This window comes from Lissotriton helveticus, chromosome 4_1 (assembly GCF_964261635.1).
Source record: "Lissotriton helveticus chromosome 4_1, aLisHel1.1, whole genome shotgun sequence".
In the NCBI taxonomy this organism is placed as follows: Eukaryota; Metazoa; Chordata; class Amphibia; order Caudata; family Salamandridae; genus Lissotriton; species Lissotriton helveticus.
The window spans coordinates 787273165-787288626 of record NC_136063.1 but is presented as its reverse complement, the minus strand read 5'-3'; the positions used below and the strand labels follow the sequence as shown (position 1 = coordinate 787288626).

General features: G+C 49.8%; 1 protein-coding gene across 1 annotated transcript in view; it reads left to right on the top strand.

The window, feature by feature from the left end:
- Positions 1–15462, top strand: part of CABLES1 (Cdk5 and Abl enzyme substrate 1) — a 586999-nt gene that overhangs the window by 405727 nt on the left and 165810 nt on the right. The window contains exon 6 of the mRNA XM_078687424.1: positions 13756–13912. Coding sequence (XP_078543550.1) covers positions 13756–13912 — 157 coding nt within the window. The remainder of the gene's footprint in view (positions 1–13755; positions 13913–15462) is intronic.

Below are 15462 nucleotides of genomic sequence, written 5' to 3'. Positions count from 1 at the left end.
GCGGGTGCTACGGGAGGCAAGGAGACCTACCACACGAATGTGCTATGTGGCAAAATGCAAAGGTTCACATAATGGTGCAGCAAGGAAAAGCTACACAAGAAAATGACAAGGGAATCAATGGTGCTAAAATATCAGAGAGACAGGAAAGGGCTTCTTTACATCACAAGTAGTTAAGAGATTCCTGGAAGAGGCAAAAAGGATCGCACCACCTAAGAGGATGCCGCCACCGGCATGGAACCTTAATTTAGTCCTAACAGAGCTTATAAAAGCGCCCTTTGAACCCATTCATAAGGCCTCACTACAAATGCTCACAATGAAGACAGCCTTTCTGGTGGCAATTACCTCGCACCGCAGGGTAAGCGAGCTGCAAGCGCTGACGCTACAAGAACCCTACATCCAAATACACAATGACAAGGTGGTAATGGGAACGGACCCACACTTTACGCCAAAGGTGCTGTCAGGGTTTCACATGAACCAAACAATACAAATACCCAGCTTCTTTCAGAAAGCATCCACAAGCGCGGAGAGGGCACTGCACATTCTGGACGCTAGAAGGGCAGTAATGCATTACATGGAAAGAACGAAAGAACACAGGAAAACAAAGCAGTTCTTTGTGTCCTTCGCAACCAGTTTCCTGGGTAGACCAGTAACAAAAGACACCATCGTACGATGCATCGCACAAACTATACAATTCTGCAACAAACAGGCTGGGCAAGAACTAACAGAGGGGGCACATGCCCACTCTACCAGGAAAAAGGGAGCAACAATAGCCTTCCCGGCTAACACACCCATTCAAGACATATGCCTGGCGGCAACATGGGCTTCAGTGCACACGTTACTAAGCAGTACTGCGAGGATATACAAATAAATAAGGAAGCATAAGTAGGATAGAAAGTGCTTCAACACATATTCAATAATTTACAACAAGGGGTTGGTGATGGACAGAGTCTCTGAATTAAGCAGAGTACTCTCACCCAGTCAAGAGATCAGGGCTAGATCCAACACCGTTTTTTAGCTCATTGCACCATCCCAGTTTCAGAACCTGGCTGTATGCAAATTAGCCTGTCCCTGGCCCAGTGCATCATGGGAACAGGGCAGACCAGACTACAAAAGCCAATTCTTACACTGGGAAGGAAACAAGCTTCCGGGGACCGGTTTCTGGCATTTCAGCCGTCTTCGGCCCGGCTTGCTTGAATCCTGATGGTGCAATGAGCAAGGGACTCACATCTGAGTATACCCTTCCACGCTTAGGGTGGACAAAATAATTTACAACAAGGGGTGGTGATGGACAGAGTCTCTGAATTAAGCAGAGTACTCTCACCCAGTCAAGAGATCAGGGCTAGATCCAACACCGTTTTTTAGCTCATTGCACCATCCCAGTTTCAGAACCTGGCTGTATGCAAATTAGCCTGTCCCTGGCCCAGTGCATCATGGGAACAGGGCAGACCAGACTACAAAAGCCAATTCTTACACTGGGAAGGAAACAAGCTTCCGGGGACCGGTTTCTGGCATTTCAGCCGTCTTCGGCCCGGCTTGCTTGAATCCTGATGGTGCAATGAGCAAGGGACTCACATCTGAGTATACCCTTCCACGCTTAGGGTGGACAAAATAATTTACAACAAGGGGTGGTGATGGACAGAGCCTCTGAATTAAGCAGAGTACTCTCACCCAGTCAAGAGATCAGGGCTAGATCCAACACCGTTTTTTAGCTCATTGCACCATCCCAGTTTCAGAACCTGGCTGTATGCAAATTAGCCTGTCCCTGGCCCAGTGCATCATGGGAACAGGGCAGGGCAGACCAGACTAGACTACAAAAGCCAATTCTTACACTGGGAAGGAAACAAGCTTCCGGGGACCGGTTTCTGGCATTTCAGCCGTCTTCGGCCCGGCTTGCTTGAATCCTGATGGTGCAATGAGCAAGGGACTCACATCTGAGTATACCCTTCCACGCTTAGGGTGGACAAAATAATTTACAACAAGGGGTGGTGATGGACAGAGTCTCTGAATTAAGCAGAGTACTCTCACCCAGTCAAGAGATCAGGGCTAGATCCAACACCGTTTTTTAGCTCATTGCACCATCCCAGTTTCAGAACCTGGCTGTATGCAAATTAGCCTGTCCCTGGCCCAGTGCATCATGGGAACAGGGCAGACCAGACTACAAAAGCCAATTCTTACACTGGGAAGGAAACAAGCTTCCGGGGACCGGTTTCTGGCATTTCAGCCGTCTTCGGCCCGGCTTGCTTGAATCCTGATGGTGCAATGAGCAAGGGACTCACATCTGAGTATACCCTTCCACGCTTAGGGTGGACAAAATAATTTACAACAAGGGGTGGTGATGGACAGAGTCTCTGAATTAAGCAGAGTACTCTCACCCAGTCAAGAGATCAGGGCTAGATCCAACACCGTTTTTTAGCTCATTGCACCATCCCAGTTTCAGAACCTGGCTGTATGCAAATTAGCCTGTCCCTGGCCCAGTGCATCATGGGAACAGGGCAGACCAGACTACAAAAGCCAATTCTTACACTGGGAAGGAAACAAGCTTCCGGGGACCGGTTTCTGGCATTTCAGCCGTCTTCGGCCCGGCTTGCTTGAATCCTGATGGTGCAATGAGCAAGGGACTCACATCTGAGTATACCCTTCCACGCTTAGGGTGGACAAAATAATTTACAACAAGGGGTGGTGATGGACAGAGTCTCTGAATTAAGCAGAGTACTCTCACCCAGTCAAGAGATCAGGGCTAGATCCAACACCGTTTTTTAGCTCATTGCACCATCCCAGTTTCAGAACCTGGCTGTATGCAAATTAGCCTGTCCCTGGCCCAGTGCATCATGGGAACAGGGCAGACCAGACTACAAAAGCCAATTCTTACACTGGGAAGGAAACAAGCTTCCGGGGACCGGTTTCTGGCATTTCAGCCGTCTTCGGCCCGGCTTGCTTGAATCCTGATGGTGCAATGAGCAAGGGACTCACATCTGAGTATACCTTTCCACGCTTAGGGTGGACAAAATAATTTACAACAAGGGGTGCTGATGGACAGAGTCTCTGAATTAAGCAGAGTACTCTCACCCAGTCAAGAGATCAGGGCTAGGTCCAACACCGTTTTTTAGCTCATTGCACCATCCCAGTTCATCACCACCCCCTTTTCTGTATCGTTTTTGGCCACTATAGGTGTGGCAGGGTATACTCAGACATGAGTCCCTTTCTCACTGCTCCATCAGGATTCAAGCAAGCCGGGCCGAAGAGGCTGAAATGCCAGAAACCGGTCCCCGGTAGCTTGTCTCCTTTCTGGTGAAGAATTGGCTTGGTAGTTTGGTCTGCCCTGTTCCCAGGATGCACTGGGCCAGGGACAGACTAATTTGCATATAGCCAGGTTCTGAGCTGGGATGGGGCAGTGAGATAAATAACGGTGATGGATCAAGCCCTGATCTTTGGACTGGGTAAGAGTGGTCTGCCTAATTCAGACACTCTGTTCATCACCACCCCCTTTTCTGTATCGTTTTTGGCCACTATAGGTGTGGCAGGGTATACTCAGACATGAGTCCCTTTCTCACTGCTCCATCAGGATTCAAGCAAGCCGGGCCGAAGAGGCTGAAATGCCAGAAACCGGTCCCCGGTAGCTTGTCTCCTTTCTGGTGAAGAATTGGCTTGGTAGTTTGGTCTGCCCTGTTCCCATGATGCACTGGGCCAGGGACAGACTAATTTGCATATAGCCAGGTTCTGAGCTGGGATGGGGCAGTGAGATAAATAACGGTGATGGATCAAGCCCTGATCTTTGGACTGGGTAAGAGTGGTCTGCTTAATTCAGACACTCTGTTCATCACCACCCCCTTTTCAACACATATTCAACAACCAACGCTCATCTTCCACCCAGCCGCCACAAACATAACAAACCACTACAAAGTCTATGCACAGCATAGTGAATCCAGAAAGATTCACACTGCAAAACGAATAGTTTCTTACCTGTCGGTGTAGTTTTGCAGCTTGAAGATCTTTCTGGATTCACTAGCGAACCCACCCACATCCACCAGAAAGATGAGGCAGGAGAAGGTGGAAATACAAGAACAATATACAAACAGACACCATAAGAGACAAGGTGGAAATTAATTTACTTAAGGAAGAACTTGAAAACATTCAAAAAGGATTCACGAGCATGACACAAAAACAAGAAAAAAGAATCCGAAGATGGTGCCCAAAGGTGGGAGCCCACCTGGGCTACGGAAAAAAAAAAGAGAGAAAAGACTACGATTCTGGACCCAACCACTAGACCGCAGAATAATACACAGCATAGTGAATCCAGAAAGATCTTCAAGCTGCAAAACTACACCGACCGATAAGAAACTATTCATTTCCAGGTCATCTGTCAAGCAGGGGCCCGAGAAAAAGTGGGGGGGAGGGGCGTGAATTCCAATAGGAGCCATGAACACAACTACAGCCTGAACCGCTAGACAGAGTTACACCAAATTTGGCAGAAAGGTAGATTTGGGTACGCAGATCATATTTCTGTGTAAATCCATTCAGTAGTTGAGAAATTTAAGGGCAAAATATAAGGATATCCGACTTTGCAAATATAATAACAAGCTTGTGCTGGAAAAATGCAGAGCTATGATTGGCTCCTTCAACCACGAAGTGTTGGCAGCCATTTTGGGACTTGGCTCAAGCCGAGTCCCACAAAAAAAAAAAAGAGAGCGGGATAGGAATACCCTGACCCCTAAGCCCCTAAGCGTTGGTCTTAGGGTTCACCTGGAACCTCGCCACAGCATTAAATCATTAAAAAAAAAATGTTTACAAGATTTTGCCTCGCATTTGTGAAATTTACAAAGTCGTGGCAAAAAAAGAAATTTAAAAAAGCGTAGGCTCCCGCGCTTGTTTTGATTATAGCTCCGGGGTGGGCCAGGTCCCCAGGGCATGCGGGTAGTAAAAAAAAGAGGAGGGGGACATACTAAAGCTTAATTATTCCCGAACACCACCACCTCCCCAGAGCTTATCTTTTCATAGTGGGGGCGGTGTGCTCAGACCTTCCCCAGGGAGCCACATACAAAAAATAAATTGAGGGACCATGTGGACCCCCCAACCCCCCCCCTCCCGGCTCTGGGGACCACCTACTCCCCAGAGCAAAATTACACATTTAAGAGGGGGTCCGTGCAGACCCCCGGCCCCAGGGATCATCACTTCCCTAGAGCTTTCTATTACTTTTAAGGAGGTGGGGCAAGGAGGCCCAAGTCCTGGGCTGGTATTGGCCTCAGTGACCTCCCGGGGCAAGCTCTTCTAAATCAAAGGAGGGAGGCCCCCCTTCTGGAGCCAAACAAGGCCCTGGGGACCACCATTCCCCAGGGCCAGTACCTGTTATGTCCTGGGGTGCCCACCCCGCGGGACATAGCTGTTTGCTGTGGCTTGCCAGAAACTGACAGCTCCCGCCAAGTCATAGTAAACACTCCACTTCCAGCAAGCAAGAGCTGACAAAAGGACCTCGCTTGCTGGAAGTGGAGGTTTCATCTGTTTTGCGGCAGGAAAAACAATTGAAAGTGAAAGGATTTCTCTGACACACTGTTCAGCAGCTGTCTTGTCTGTCAGAGCAATACTGGCTCCCACAGAGGTTCCCCCAGGAGTCTCCAACAAAGGTCACTGGGTGACCAGGGCACCCAGAATAAAAAGGCCAGGCCCCAGAGGTTGGGGCCCTCCGGCCTGACGCACGCTTGGGGAGGGGGTAACGCAGCCCCCACCCCCATCTAAATGTGGCCTGGCCACTCACACACATGACCGCTGACAGACCCACTTATTCACAGACCCACTTACAGACATTCAAAGACCCACTTAGAGGCTAACGCACCCACTCAGAGACCCACTCAGTCTCAAGCACTGACTCACATACCCACTCAGGCACTCACGCACTCAGTCACTCACGCACTCAGTCACACACCCACTGAGACACTCTTGCACTCACTCACAGACTCATTTTCAAAGGTTACAGGTGAAAGCTAGGAAACAGAATTTAAAAAACCTTAGAAATTCACCCAAAAAAACGTAAACATTCACTGAAAAAAACAAAGGTTACAAAGGCGTTATAGTTACTCACATTTCACTCGTACAAAACCAATAAATTCAGCAGCTATAGTTACCTGAGCTAATTATAACATATTCTCCCCACAATGCCCTGCTCATGACCTCACATATTAATCACTCATGACATAGTCAGTGACATCGCTCATGACATCACTGATGGCATCTCAAATGACATCACTGATATAAATTGTTCCAAAACCGCATAGGCTAGATTTTACATTAAAAAATGTTGGAAGTAAGCTGACCTCCTCTAGCTAACCCAGTGGATCCCATGTCAGGAGGTGAGGTTGAGGATACCTCTGGGCTTCAGGTGTTAACTAGAAGAAAAGATGCAGGCTCCGTCTGTGGCACTACAACATTCAGGAGTGGTCACCCCCTTGCTCCTCCTGCCGCCTCCTGCCCCCGCCTGCTCCTGCCTGCCAGCTTTGCCGCCTTTTTTCGCCGCAGACCCCCCCTGTCCCCCCCGAGCGGCCCAGCCTCCGCAGAGCCGCCTGCTCGCCAGTTTCCCGCCGCAGCTCGCCACAGGCCCCGCCCACCACCGGCCCATTGGCCGAGCCGCTCCCGCCGCCCAGCTGACCCGCCCTCTCGTCCCCCTTCTTATGACGCCCCCAGAGCGACCGCGCAGCGGACGCGCGCAGCGGGAGCACCGAATGAGCGCCGAAGGTGCGCCAAAGGTAAGCCCGTCTACGCCCGTCCGCGCCTGGACCGCGCCCAGCGCCAGGACCCCTGGCCCCCGCAGACCACGCCCACCCGCCGGACGTACGACGCCGCCACCCTCAACGCACTCAACGCCGGACGAATCCCAGGATGCTACCGAGCCACCCCGAGACGCACCCACGGACCCTTCTGCTGCAACGTCTGCAAGTTCACCTGCATCCGGACCAGCAATACTCCTGCACCAACCAAGACCAAGACGAGCAACAGCAGCAGCCACCTGAAATGCATCCTGCTCAACACCCGCTCCATCCACAGACACGCCATCGAGCTCTGGAACCTGCTCGACACAACCTCACCAGACGTCGCCTTCCTCACGGAAACCTGGATGAACGCCTCTTCAGCACCCGACATCGCCATCGCCATCGCCATCCCAGACGGCTACAAGATCATCCGAAGGGACCGCATCAACCAGACCGGAGGAGGCATCGCCATCATCCACAGGAACACCATCCGCATCACGACCAACACCGACGACACCCTTGCACCCGCCGAGCACCTGCACTTCCAGGTCCACATCAACCCCAAGACCACCCTCAGAGGCACCCTCATCTACAGACCCCCGGGACCATGCACACAATTCAGCGAAGACATCGCCGACTTCATCAGCCCGCACGCCCTCCTCTCCGCCGACTACATCCTCCTCGGGGACCTCAACTTCCACCTGGAGAACAACAACGACCGCAACACCACCACCCTGCTGGACAACCTCGCCAACCTCGGACTCAAGCAACTGGTTAACACCCCCACCCACTACGCCGGACACACGCTCGACCCCGTCTTCTCATCCTGCAAGGACATCGCCTTCAGCCACGCCACCGGACTCAACTGGACGGACCACAGCTGCGTCCACTTCAGCTTCAGAAGGATCACGATCCACCACCACCAGCAACAGGCTGCACGCAGAAGCTGGAACAAGATCACAGCCGACCAGCTCGCGACTTCCCTGAGCAAGAACCCACCCACCAGCGCAACGAACCCAAGCCAGGCGGCCACCAACCTCACGAAGTGGATCAGCAACTGCGCAGACGACCTCGCCCCTCTGAAGACCCCGCCTAGCAGACCCGGTAGCAAGAAAGCCCCATGGTTCACCGACGAACTCAAGAGCTCCAGGAAGAACTGCCGAGCCCTCGAGAGAACATGGCGCAGAGACCCTACACCGGACAACATGACTGCCCTCAAGCTCGCCACCCGAAAACACCACCAACTCATCCACGCCACCAAGAAAACCGTATTCAAGGAACGACTGGACAACAACGCACACAACAGCAAGGAACTCTTCAACATCGTTAAAGAGCTCTCCAACCCCAACGCCGGAAACAACGACATCACCCCTTCGCAAGACCTCTGCAACTCCCTCGCCTCCTACTTCCACAACAAGATCGCGGACATACACAACAGCTTCAGCACTCAACCGACGCACGCCACGACTGAACCACCGCCCCCCACCACCACCCTCCGCGCCTGGATCCCGATCAGCACCGAAGACACCGTCCGCACGATGAACTCCATCCACTCCGGATCTCCTACCGACCCCTGCACTCACCACATCTTCAACAAGGCCGACGCTGTCATCGCACCCCACCTGCGGGACATCATCAACACCTCCTTCGACACCGCTACCTTCCCGGAGAGCTGGAAGCACGCCGAACTCAGCGCTCTACTAAAGAAACCATCAGCCGACCCCACCGACCTCAAGAACTACCACCCCATCTCGCTGCTCCCGTTCCCTGCTAAAGTCGCCGAGAAGACCGTCAACAAGCAGCTGGCCGCCTTCCTCGAGACGAACGGATCCCTCGACCCCTCGCAGTCCGGCTTCCGGGCCAACCACAGCACCGAGACCGCCCTGATCGCAGCCACCGATGACATCCGAGCACTGCTTGACAGCGGAGAAACAGCAGCCCTCATCCTCCTAGACCTCTCCGCGGCCTTCGACACTGTCTGCCACCGTATACTAGTGCAGCGACTCAGCAACGTCGGAATCCAGGAGAAGGCACTGGAGTGGATCATCTCCTTCCTCGCCGGAAGGACACAGAGAGTCCGCCTCCCCCCGTTCAGATCTGAAGCCAACGAAGTCATCTGCGGCGTTCCTCAAGGCTCCTCGCTCAGTCCAACCATCTTCAACGTCTACATGAGCCCCCTCGCAGACATCGCACGCCAGCACAACCTCAACATCATCTCCTACGCCGACGACACCCAGCTGATTCTCTCCCTCACCAACGACCCCGCCACCGCCAGAGCCAACCTTCACGAAGGGATGAAAGAGGTATCCGAATGGATGAAGAACAGCCGCCTGAAACTGAACTCGGACAAGACGGAAGTCCTCATCCTGGGATCCTCACCCTCCGCCTGGGACGACTCCTGGTGGCCCCCCGCCCTAGGCAGCGCACCCAAACCAACAGACCTCGCACACAACCTAGGCTTCATCCTGGACTCCTCCCTCTCCATGACCAGACAAGTCAACGCCGTCTCCTCGTCGTGCTTCAACATCCTGCGCATGCTACGTAAGATCTTCCGGTGGATCCCCACCGAGACCAGGAAGACAGTCACCCAGGCCCTCGTCACCAGCCGTCTGGACTACGGCAACTCCCTCTACGCCGAAACCACCGCCCAGCTCCAGAAGAAACTCCAGCGGATCCAGAACGCCTCAGCACGTCTCATCCTGGACATCCCCCGTCGCAGCCACATCTCCGGACACCTGAGAGACCTGCACTGGCTCCCGGTCAACAAGAGAATCACCTTCGGACTCCTTACCCACGCACACAAAGCCCTACACAACCAAGGCCCAGGATACCTCAACAGCCGCCTCAACTTCTACGCTCCCAAACGCCAGCTTCGATCGACCGGCCACGCCCTTGCCGCCGTCCCCCGCATCCGAAGAGCCACCACAGGGGGACGGTCCTTCTCCTACCTCGCCGCCAAGACATGGAACTCCCTCCCGACCCACCTCCGCCCGACCCAGGACCACCTCGCCTTCAGGAAGCAACTCAAGACCTGGCTGTTCGAGCAGTAGCGGACCCCCCTCCAGCGCCTTGAGACCCTCCGGGTGAGTAGTGCGCTATATAAATGCTTTGATTGATTGATTGAGGAACAAAGCAAACTCTACCTTGTTGTAGGTTTGAAGATGCTGAGCTGCCTGATGTATTACTTCCTGCCCAGCTCTGTATCTCCAGAGAAAACCTGGTCCATTGAGCTATCCCACACTGTTCTTTCAAAGCAGCTGGGCATTCTGCTTGTCCTCACTTAGTGCCTCTCCCTCCCTGAACCTGGTCAGTTACTATCAAGGGTTCCCCTTCTCAGCTGCATAGGTGCAAAGCTTGTCCTTGGTTACAGAGACAAACACTAAAAAGTACTGGTGGAAGGACCCAGATGATATCCTTTCTGGGTGACCAGGCCGTGCCAGTGAAAATCGCTGCTGCTTTCAGATCCTGGCAGGCTCTCGAGTCTGAGAGGGGCTGGAACGCGGCATGATCATTGACCTATGAAGCATTGCAGACCCGCCTGGCATGTTTCGGACTACTTCAGGGTAAATGGTATTAGCCCATGACAGGAGGCCTGATTCTTCAAGCATGCAGATCTTGCAAGACAGAGGGAGGGAGGAGTAGTTTATCTCTGGTTGGGGCAACTGTGACTACTTGAACTCCAGTGGGATACCACCCTGACCTTCAGAGACAAATGACTTTGGGGAGCAGTTAGGAGATTGTGTACCGCATGTTACGAGGTCTGAGAAGGACTCTAAGAGGACTGATCCAAAGCCAACCACAATTCTGTCAGTCCACACACACAGAGCTCATAGGACTCCACCACTCACTCTGTCAGACACTTGGGAAACTACACACTTGAAGTATGTGCTCAAATGTGTAAACACCTTCGTACACATTACAGACATAATAGACGTTTTTGTTGTTACCTTTTTACATGGTGACAACTCGTCCCGAAGGGATTGGAGCGCTTCACATGAGCACCAGATACATTACACAAATTCAAAAAAGATTTTAAGGCAAAGGGAGATTAAGTGATTTGGCCAGAATCACAGGATGTTAAGCCAACGCTGAAACTCAAACCTGGTTCCCCAGTTCCAAAGTTAGCATCTCATAACCCCACTTCTTCTAATTCAATTGACCCCAGTTTGGGGAGACTGCCCAGACTTTACATGGAGGCAGGGCCGGACTGGGAACCGAAACCAGCCCTGCCCCGGCAAACTGCTCGGTTGGCCCCCCTGGTGGGGAGGGTGCGGGGGGGGGGGGGCTGAGCTTCTTGCTAGGGCCGGTTTCTGCCGATTTTGTTACAAGAGGCTGAATTGCTGACCCTCTGTATCAAAAACGGCCCTCAGGGTCCCAAAACTGGCCCCCACCCTGGCAGCCCACCGGGGAAACACCCGGTGTCTGCTAAAGCCAGTCCGGCCTGCATGGAGGGGAATTGGAGGACGTCCCTCCATAGATTCAGGTAAACAGACCTATACCCCGGACTATAGCTTTTGCTGCCACCCTCTGCCTCTCTCAGCCTGAGAGGGAGAAGAAGTCACCTTCGACTAGAGGGCTTCCCCCTCCATATCAATATTGCCAGAAAGGTAATCGGAAAGGCAGCAGAGCTTCACCAAGTTATGCAGAGGGTACTGGCTCTGACATTTATTCGTAGAGTTATCGACAGGCTATCTGAATGCTATTTAATGTCATTTCTATTTTGGTCTTGGGCTTTTTGTGACGGATTACAAGATTTTTGATAAGTACATTAAACGAGATTGTCTGCCTTCTGAAGTAACTCAGCAAGGACATTCTGTTTCCCTGATCCTTTGGTGGGACAGGAGAAAGGGAGGAGAGCCGCAAGAGCATAATAATGTAGCGACTTAACGTTTTAAAGTTTAAAAAATTAAAAACTGACCAAATAATTGAAATGATTTACTGATGCCCTTAGGGGAGCCCCCATCCCATCGCATTGCAAGAAATGCTTTGCTGTGATAAGACACTCGAATGCTATTCTGTGCTTACTTATCTTTTAGTATTATTTGCCCTTCGTAAATGTGTAAATAAATTGGCCTTGCTCCAGTTATGAAAGCTTAATCTGGGGAAAACTAGGATGGTGAATTAAAGTCCTTGTTTTATATTTTTTTTAAACATTTTTATTCATGTATAATTATATTTTAGTTAACAACTAAATAACTGATCGAGCTGCTTACAGAGGTGACAAGACAATGATAGCTAAGCGTTTAGGTCCAACGTTTTTGAAAATTGGAAATGAACACAATTTTGGTGTTTATTGGTAAAATGACTGTTCACTCACTTGTATTTTTTTTTTAATTCGAACGGATGGATGAGATAGTAATCTTCACCAAGTTGTGATCCTAAGATTATAGTTAATAATGCACCAACAATTTCCAGCATTTCCTGGAGTGTACAGACTGTAGCTCATTGAACGCGCCCCAAGCTGTAACTTAAGACTGTGATCACATTTTAAAGGGGAGGTACACTGTAATTGTGAAAAAACACGTGAATTCTAAGTTACTTGATTCATGATTTACTGAGAGAAAATATTCTATGTAAAACTACACTGCTAGAAGCCCTTCTGGCAAGATAACCGATGTAACTCGTCTACATTCCAGTTGTATGTTACCATGACAGAAACACATCTTACAAAATACTGTGAGTGACATCTAAATGTCTGTGTGATTTACAGTAGCAAAATGATCCAAGGATGAGGGCACTTCAAGGTCATCATTGACGGCGTTGAAGGGTTTTATTCCCATCCAGTCATTTACTACAAAGGAGTGCCCCACCCACTTGTATATCATTGGTTAAATATTTTCTTCTGTTTAACCATTAGTGTCTCTGCTCTCATCCTGGACGTCAGCTATGAATAGTCTGATGTGATTTGCCACCTTCACAAGTGCCTGGTTGCCGATGGAGTCAAATAATCTAACAGCCTGATTCATCAAGCCGAAATCGGCTCGCAAAGGGCCAGATTCTGAGAATCTGGCCCTTAGCGAGCGCTATTTTTGCATTTGGGATTCATCATCCCAAATGCAAAAATCGGTAATAGCGATTTCGCTATTTTGCGATGAATTACATTTAAGGAATCTCTATTTGAGATTCCTTAAATGCAATTCATCATCCATTTAAAAATTGCGAATTCGCAATTTCGGCCCGCTATTTACCGCGAGGTCAAACCTCGTGGTAAATAGCGAAAACTTAGAAAAATGCTTTTAAAAGCATTTTCTAAGTTGCATGTTGCACACACACATGTCCTTTGGACATGTGTGTGCGCAACACCTGTTTCAATTTGCATTTAAGGGGTGCTACAGGGTGTCCGTTGGACACCCCTGGCACCCTTTAAATCGCTATCTAATTTGCGATTAGCAAATTGCTAATCGCAAATAAGGAATACCCCCCATTCATTCCTATGGGCCTTTTGGCCCATAGGAATGAATGGGGAGTTATTCCTTATTTGCGATTTAGCAATTTGCTAATCGCAAATAAGGAATGTGTAGGAATCGCATTTCTTTATGCAATTTCTACATGAATCCCGTTTTGCAAGTCCTTAATAGCGATTCGTTATGAATCGCTATTAGGGGCTCGCAAAACGGGAGAATGATGAATCAGGCTGTTTATGTGTTAAAAAAGGAAGCACATTGGAATAAACAATGCCTGAAAATTCAAATGTTCACTTTGTTCACTTTGTTAATATTGTTTTAACCTATGTTAATTTCTGTAATTTTGTATTTTTCTTTGTGGTGTTTGTTTTTTGCGCTTTTACTTTTTGGCTAGAATGTGTTAGGTCAATAGTGATATTAATTTTAATTGCATTATTTGCACTTCTAAAGAATGCAGGGAAATTTTTGAGTTTTTTTTTTCCATAGTTGTGCGTGGGTAAAATGACCTGAAAAATAAGTAGTTTGCATTCCTTCAATAAATATGTAGCTCCCAAAATTTTCAATATGAGAGTTGGTTTTGTGTAACTGCTCGTCTTCTTGTTTCTTCCATCCAGACTGTCTCTTACACTCAGTTTTTATATCAAACAAATGCACTGGGGGCTCGGAGGAATACGATAGACTCTACCACGTCATTCTCTCAGTTTCGCAATGCCAGCCATCGCAGTCTTTGTCTTGCCAGGGCGAATAGCACACAAGGAAGCGTGGATACAGGTAAAAATCAGCACATGTCAAACAATCATGAACTAATTAGCAATTGCTGAGACTTTACTTTGCATGACATGTAAGAAACATCTGAAATCTGATAGTAGTTCACTGGTGACACAGAATATGAACTGTTGAATTTCCCATGACTACTTAGTTCACTTGTACATTGTGAAACTCATCAGTCTTACAGATGTGCTTGTTTCTGCGGTGTGATTTATTTCCTCTTTGCCCAACCGGTAAAACACTTACACAAAGGTTTGTCAGGACACAAGACATCATGGTGAAGATGAAAATGATATGTGCCTTTACTATGGTTTACTGTACAACTCCCATTATTCCATATTCGTAGCATATATTCGCTGCAGATACACATGCTATGCATACTCCTGTCATTTAGTGTTGGACCCGGACTCTGCAAGGTGTTTTTCCTCAAGGAAGTTTTAGGATTGGTGTTGGGCATCATCTCCCCCCTGACCGCCCCCTCCCCCGTCCCCCCACCCTCCCCACCGAGGTATTATGCATGTTCAGTGCCTCCTTTGTTAGAAAGGTTTTTTCTGCCATCAGGCTTGGACGGAATGGGATGGAACTCTTGAAGATTCGCATATGTTGCCTATGGTAAAATAAAAACTCACCCCGGGAATCCACTTCCAACGGATGCCGGAAAGCAAATACCCAGTAAGCGATGCACGCCGATCGAGAATGCCCATCTCCGGGTGATGGAGACAAAGAAAGACCTTTTCCTATGGTACATTCGGTGTGGGGCCAAGTACGCACACTTCAGCACTAACAAAGAGTGTAATCTGTACCCCAGAGCACAAAGAAGACAAGTGCGCAGCCTGCGTATTGGTAAAAAACTAAAAGATGCTCCGGACCCCAAGGGATCATCGCCTAGCACGCGATATGGAACTGCCAGCTGAGGCGGGGTTATTGCATGAGAGCGAAGAAGAAATGGAGGCCAGTCATCGCCCCTACTATGTTACCTCCTATTCGTCCTCTGGTGATGAACAAGTTCCGGTACTTGTTGAGGGGCCCGCATCGCCATCACTGATTCCTATGTCTGGACCAAGGACCAATGTGACACCAAGCACTGTGAGTACTGTTAACCCCCCACGTGCCAAGACCATCTTGCACAAACCTTCCCCACCACACCACGGTACACCACAGCCCGTGGCACAGGTTGACACTGCGAGCATGCCTCAGAGCCGAGAAGGGATGAGAACATTCTCGTCCCCAGTCAAGCGAAGAAGGCGACAGCACGGAGAAGGCTCCAGCACCACATGAGCACCGAAGCATAAGTTGGCACTGACAGGCACATCAGCTCCCAAAGCTACCAAACATACTCTAATCACACATAAAACATCGGATCCGAAGAAACGCTCGGGATCGAGCCTCTCCGATTCGAAACAGCCTTTGGCTCTGAAGACAGACAAACACCATGGCCACACTTCGTGACAGAAGGCGTGCCATATGTCTGGGGTTACAAAGCCACAGTCATCCAGCTCCAAAGAAACAAAAGACACAATTTCATATGCCAACTGAGGAACAGGACATAGTTT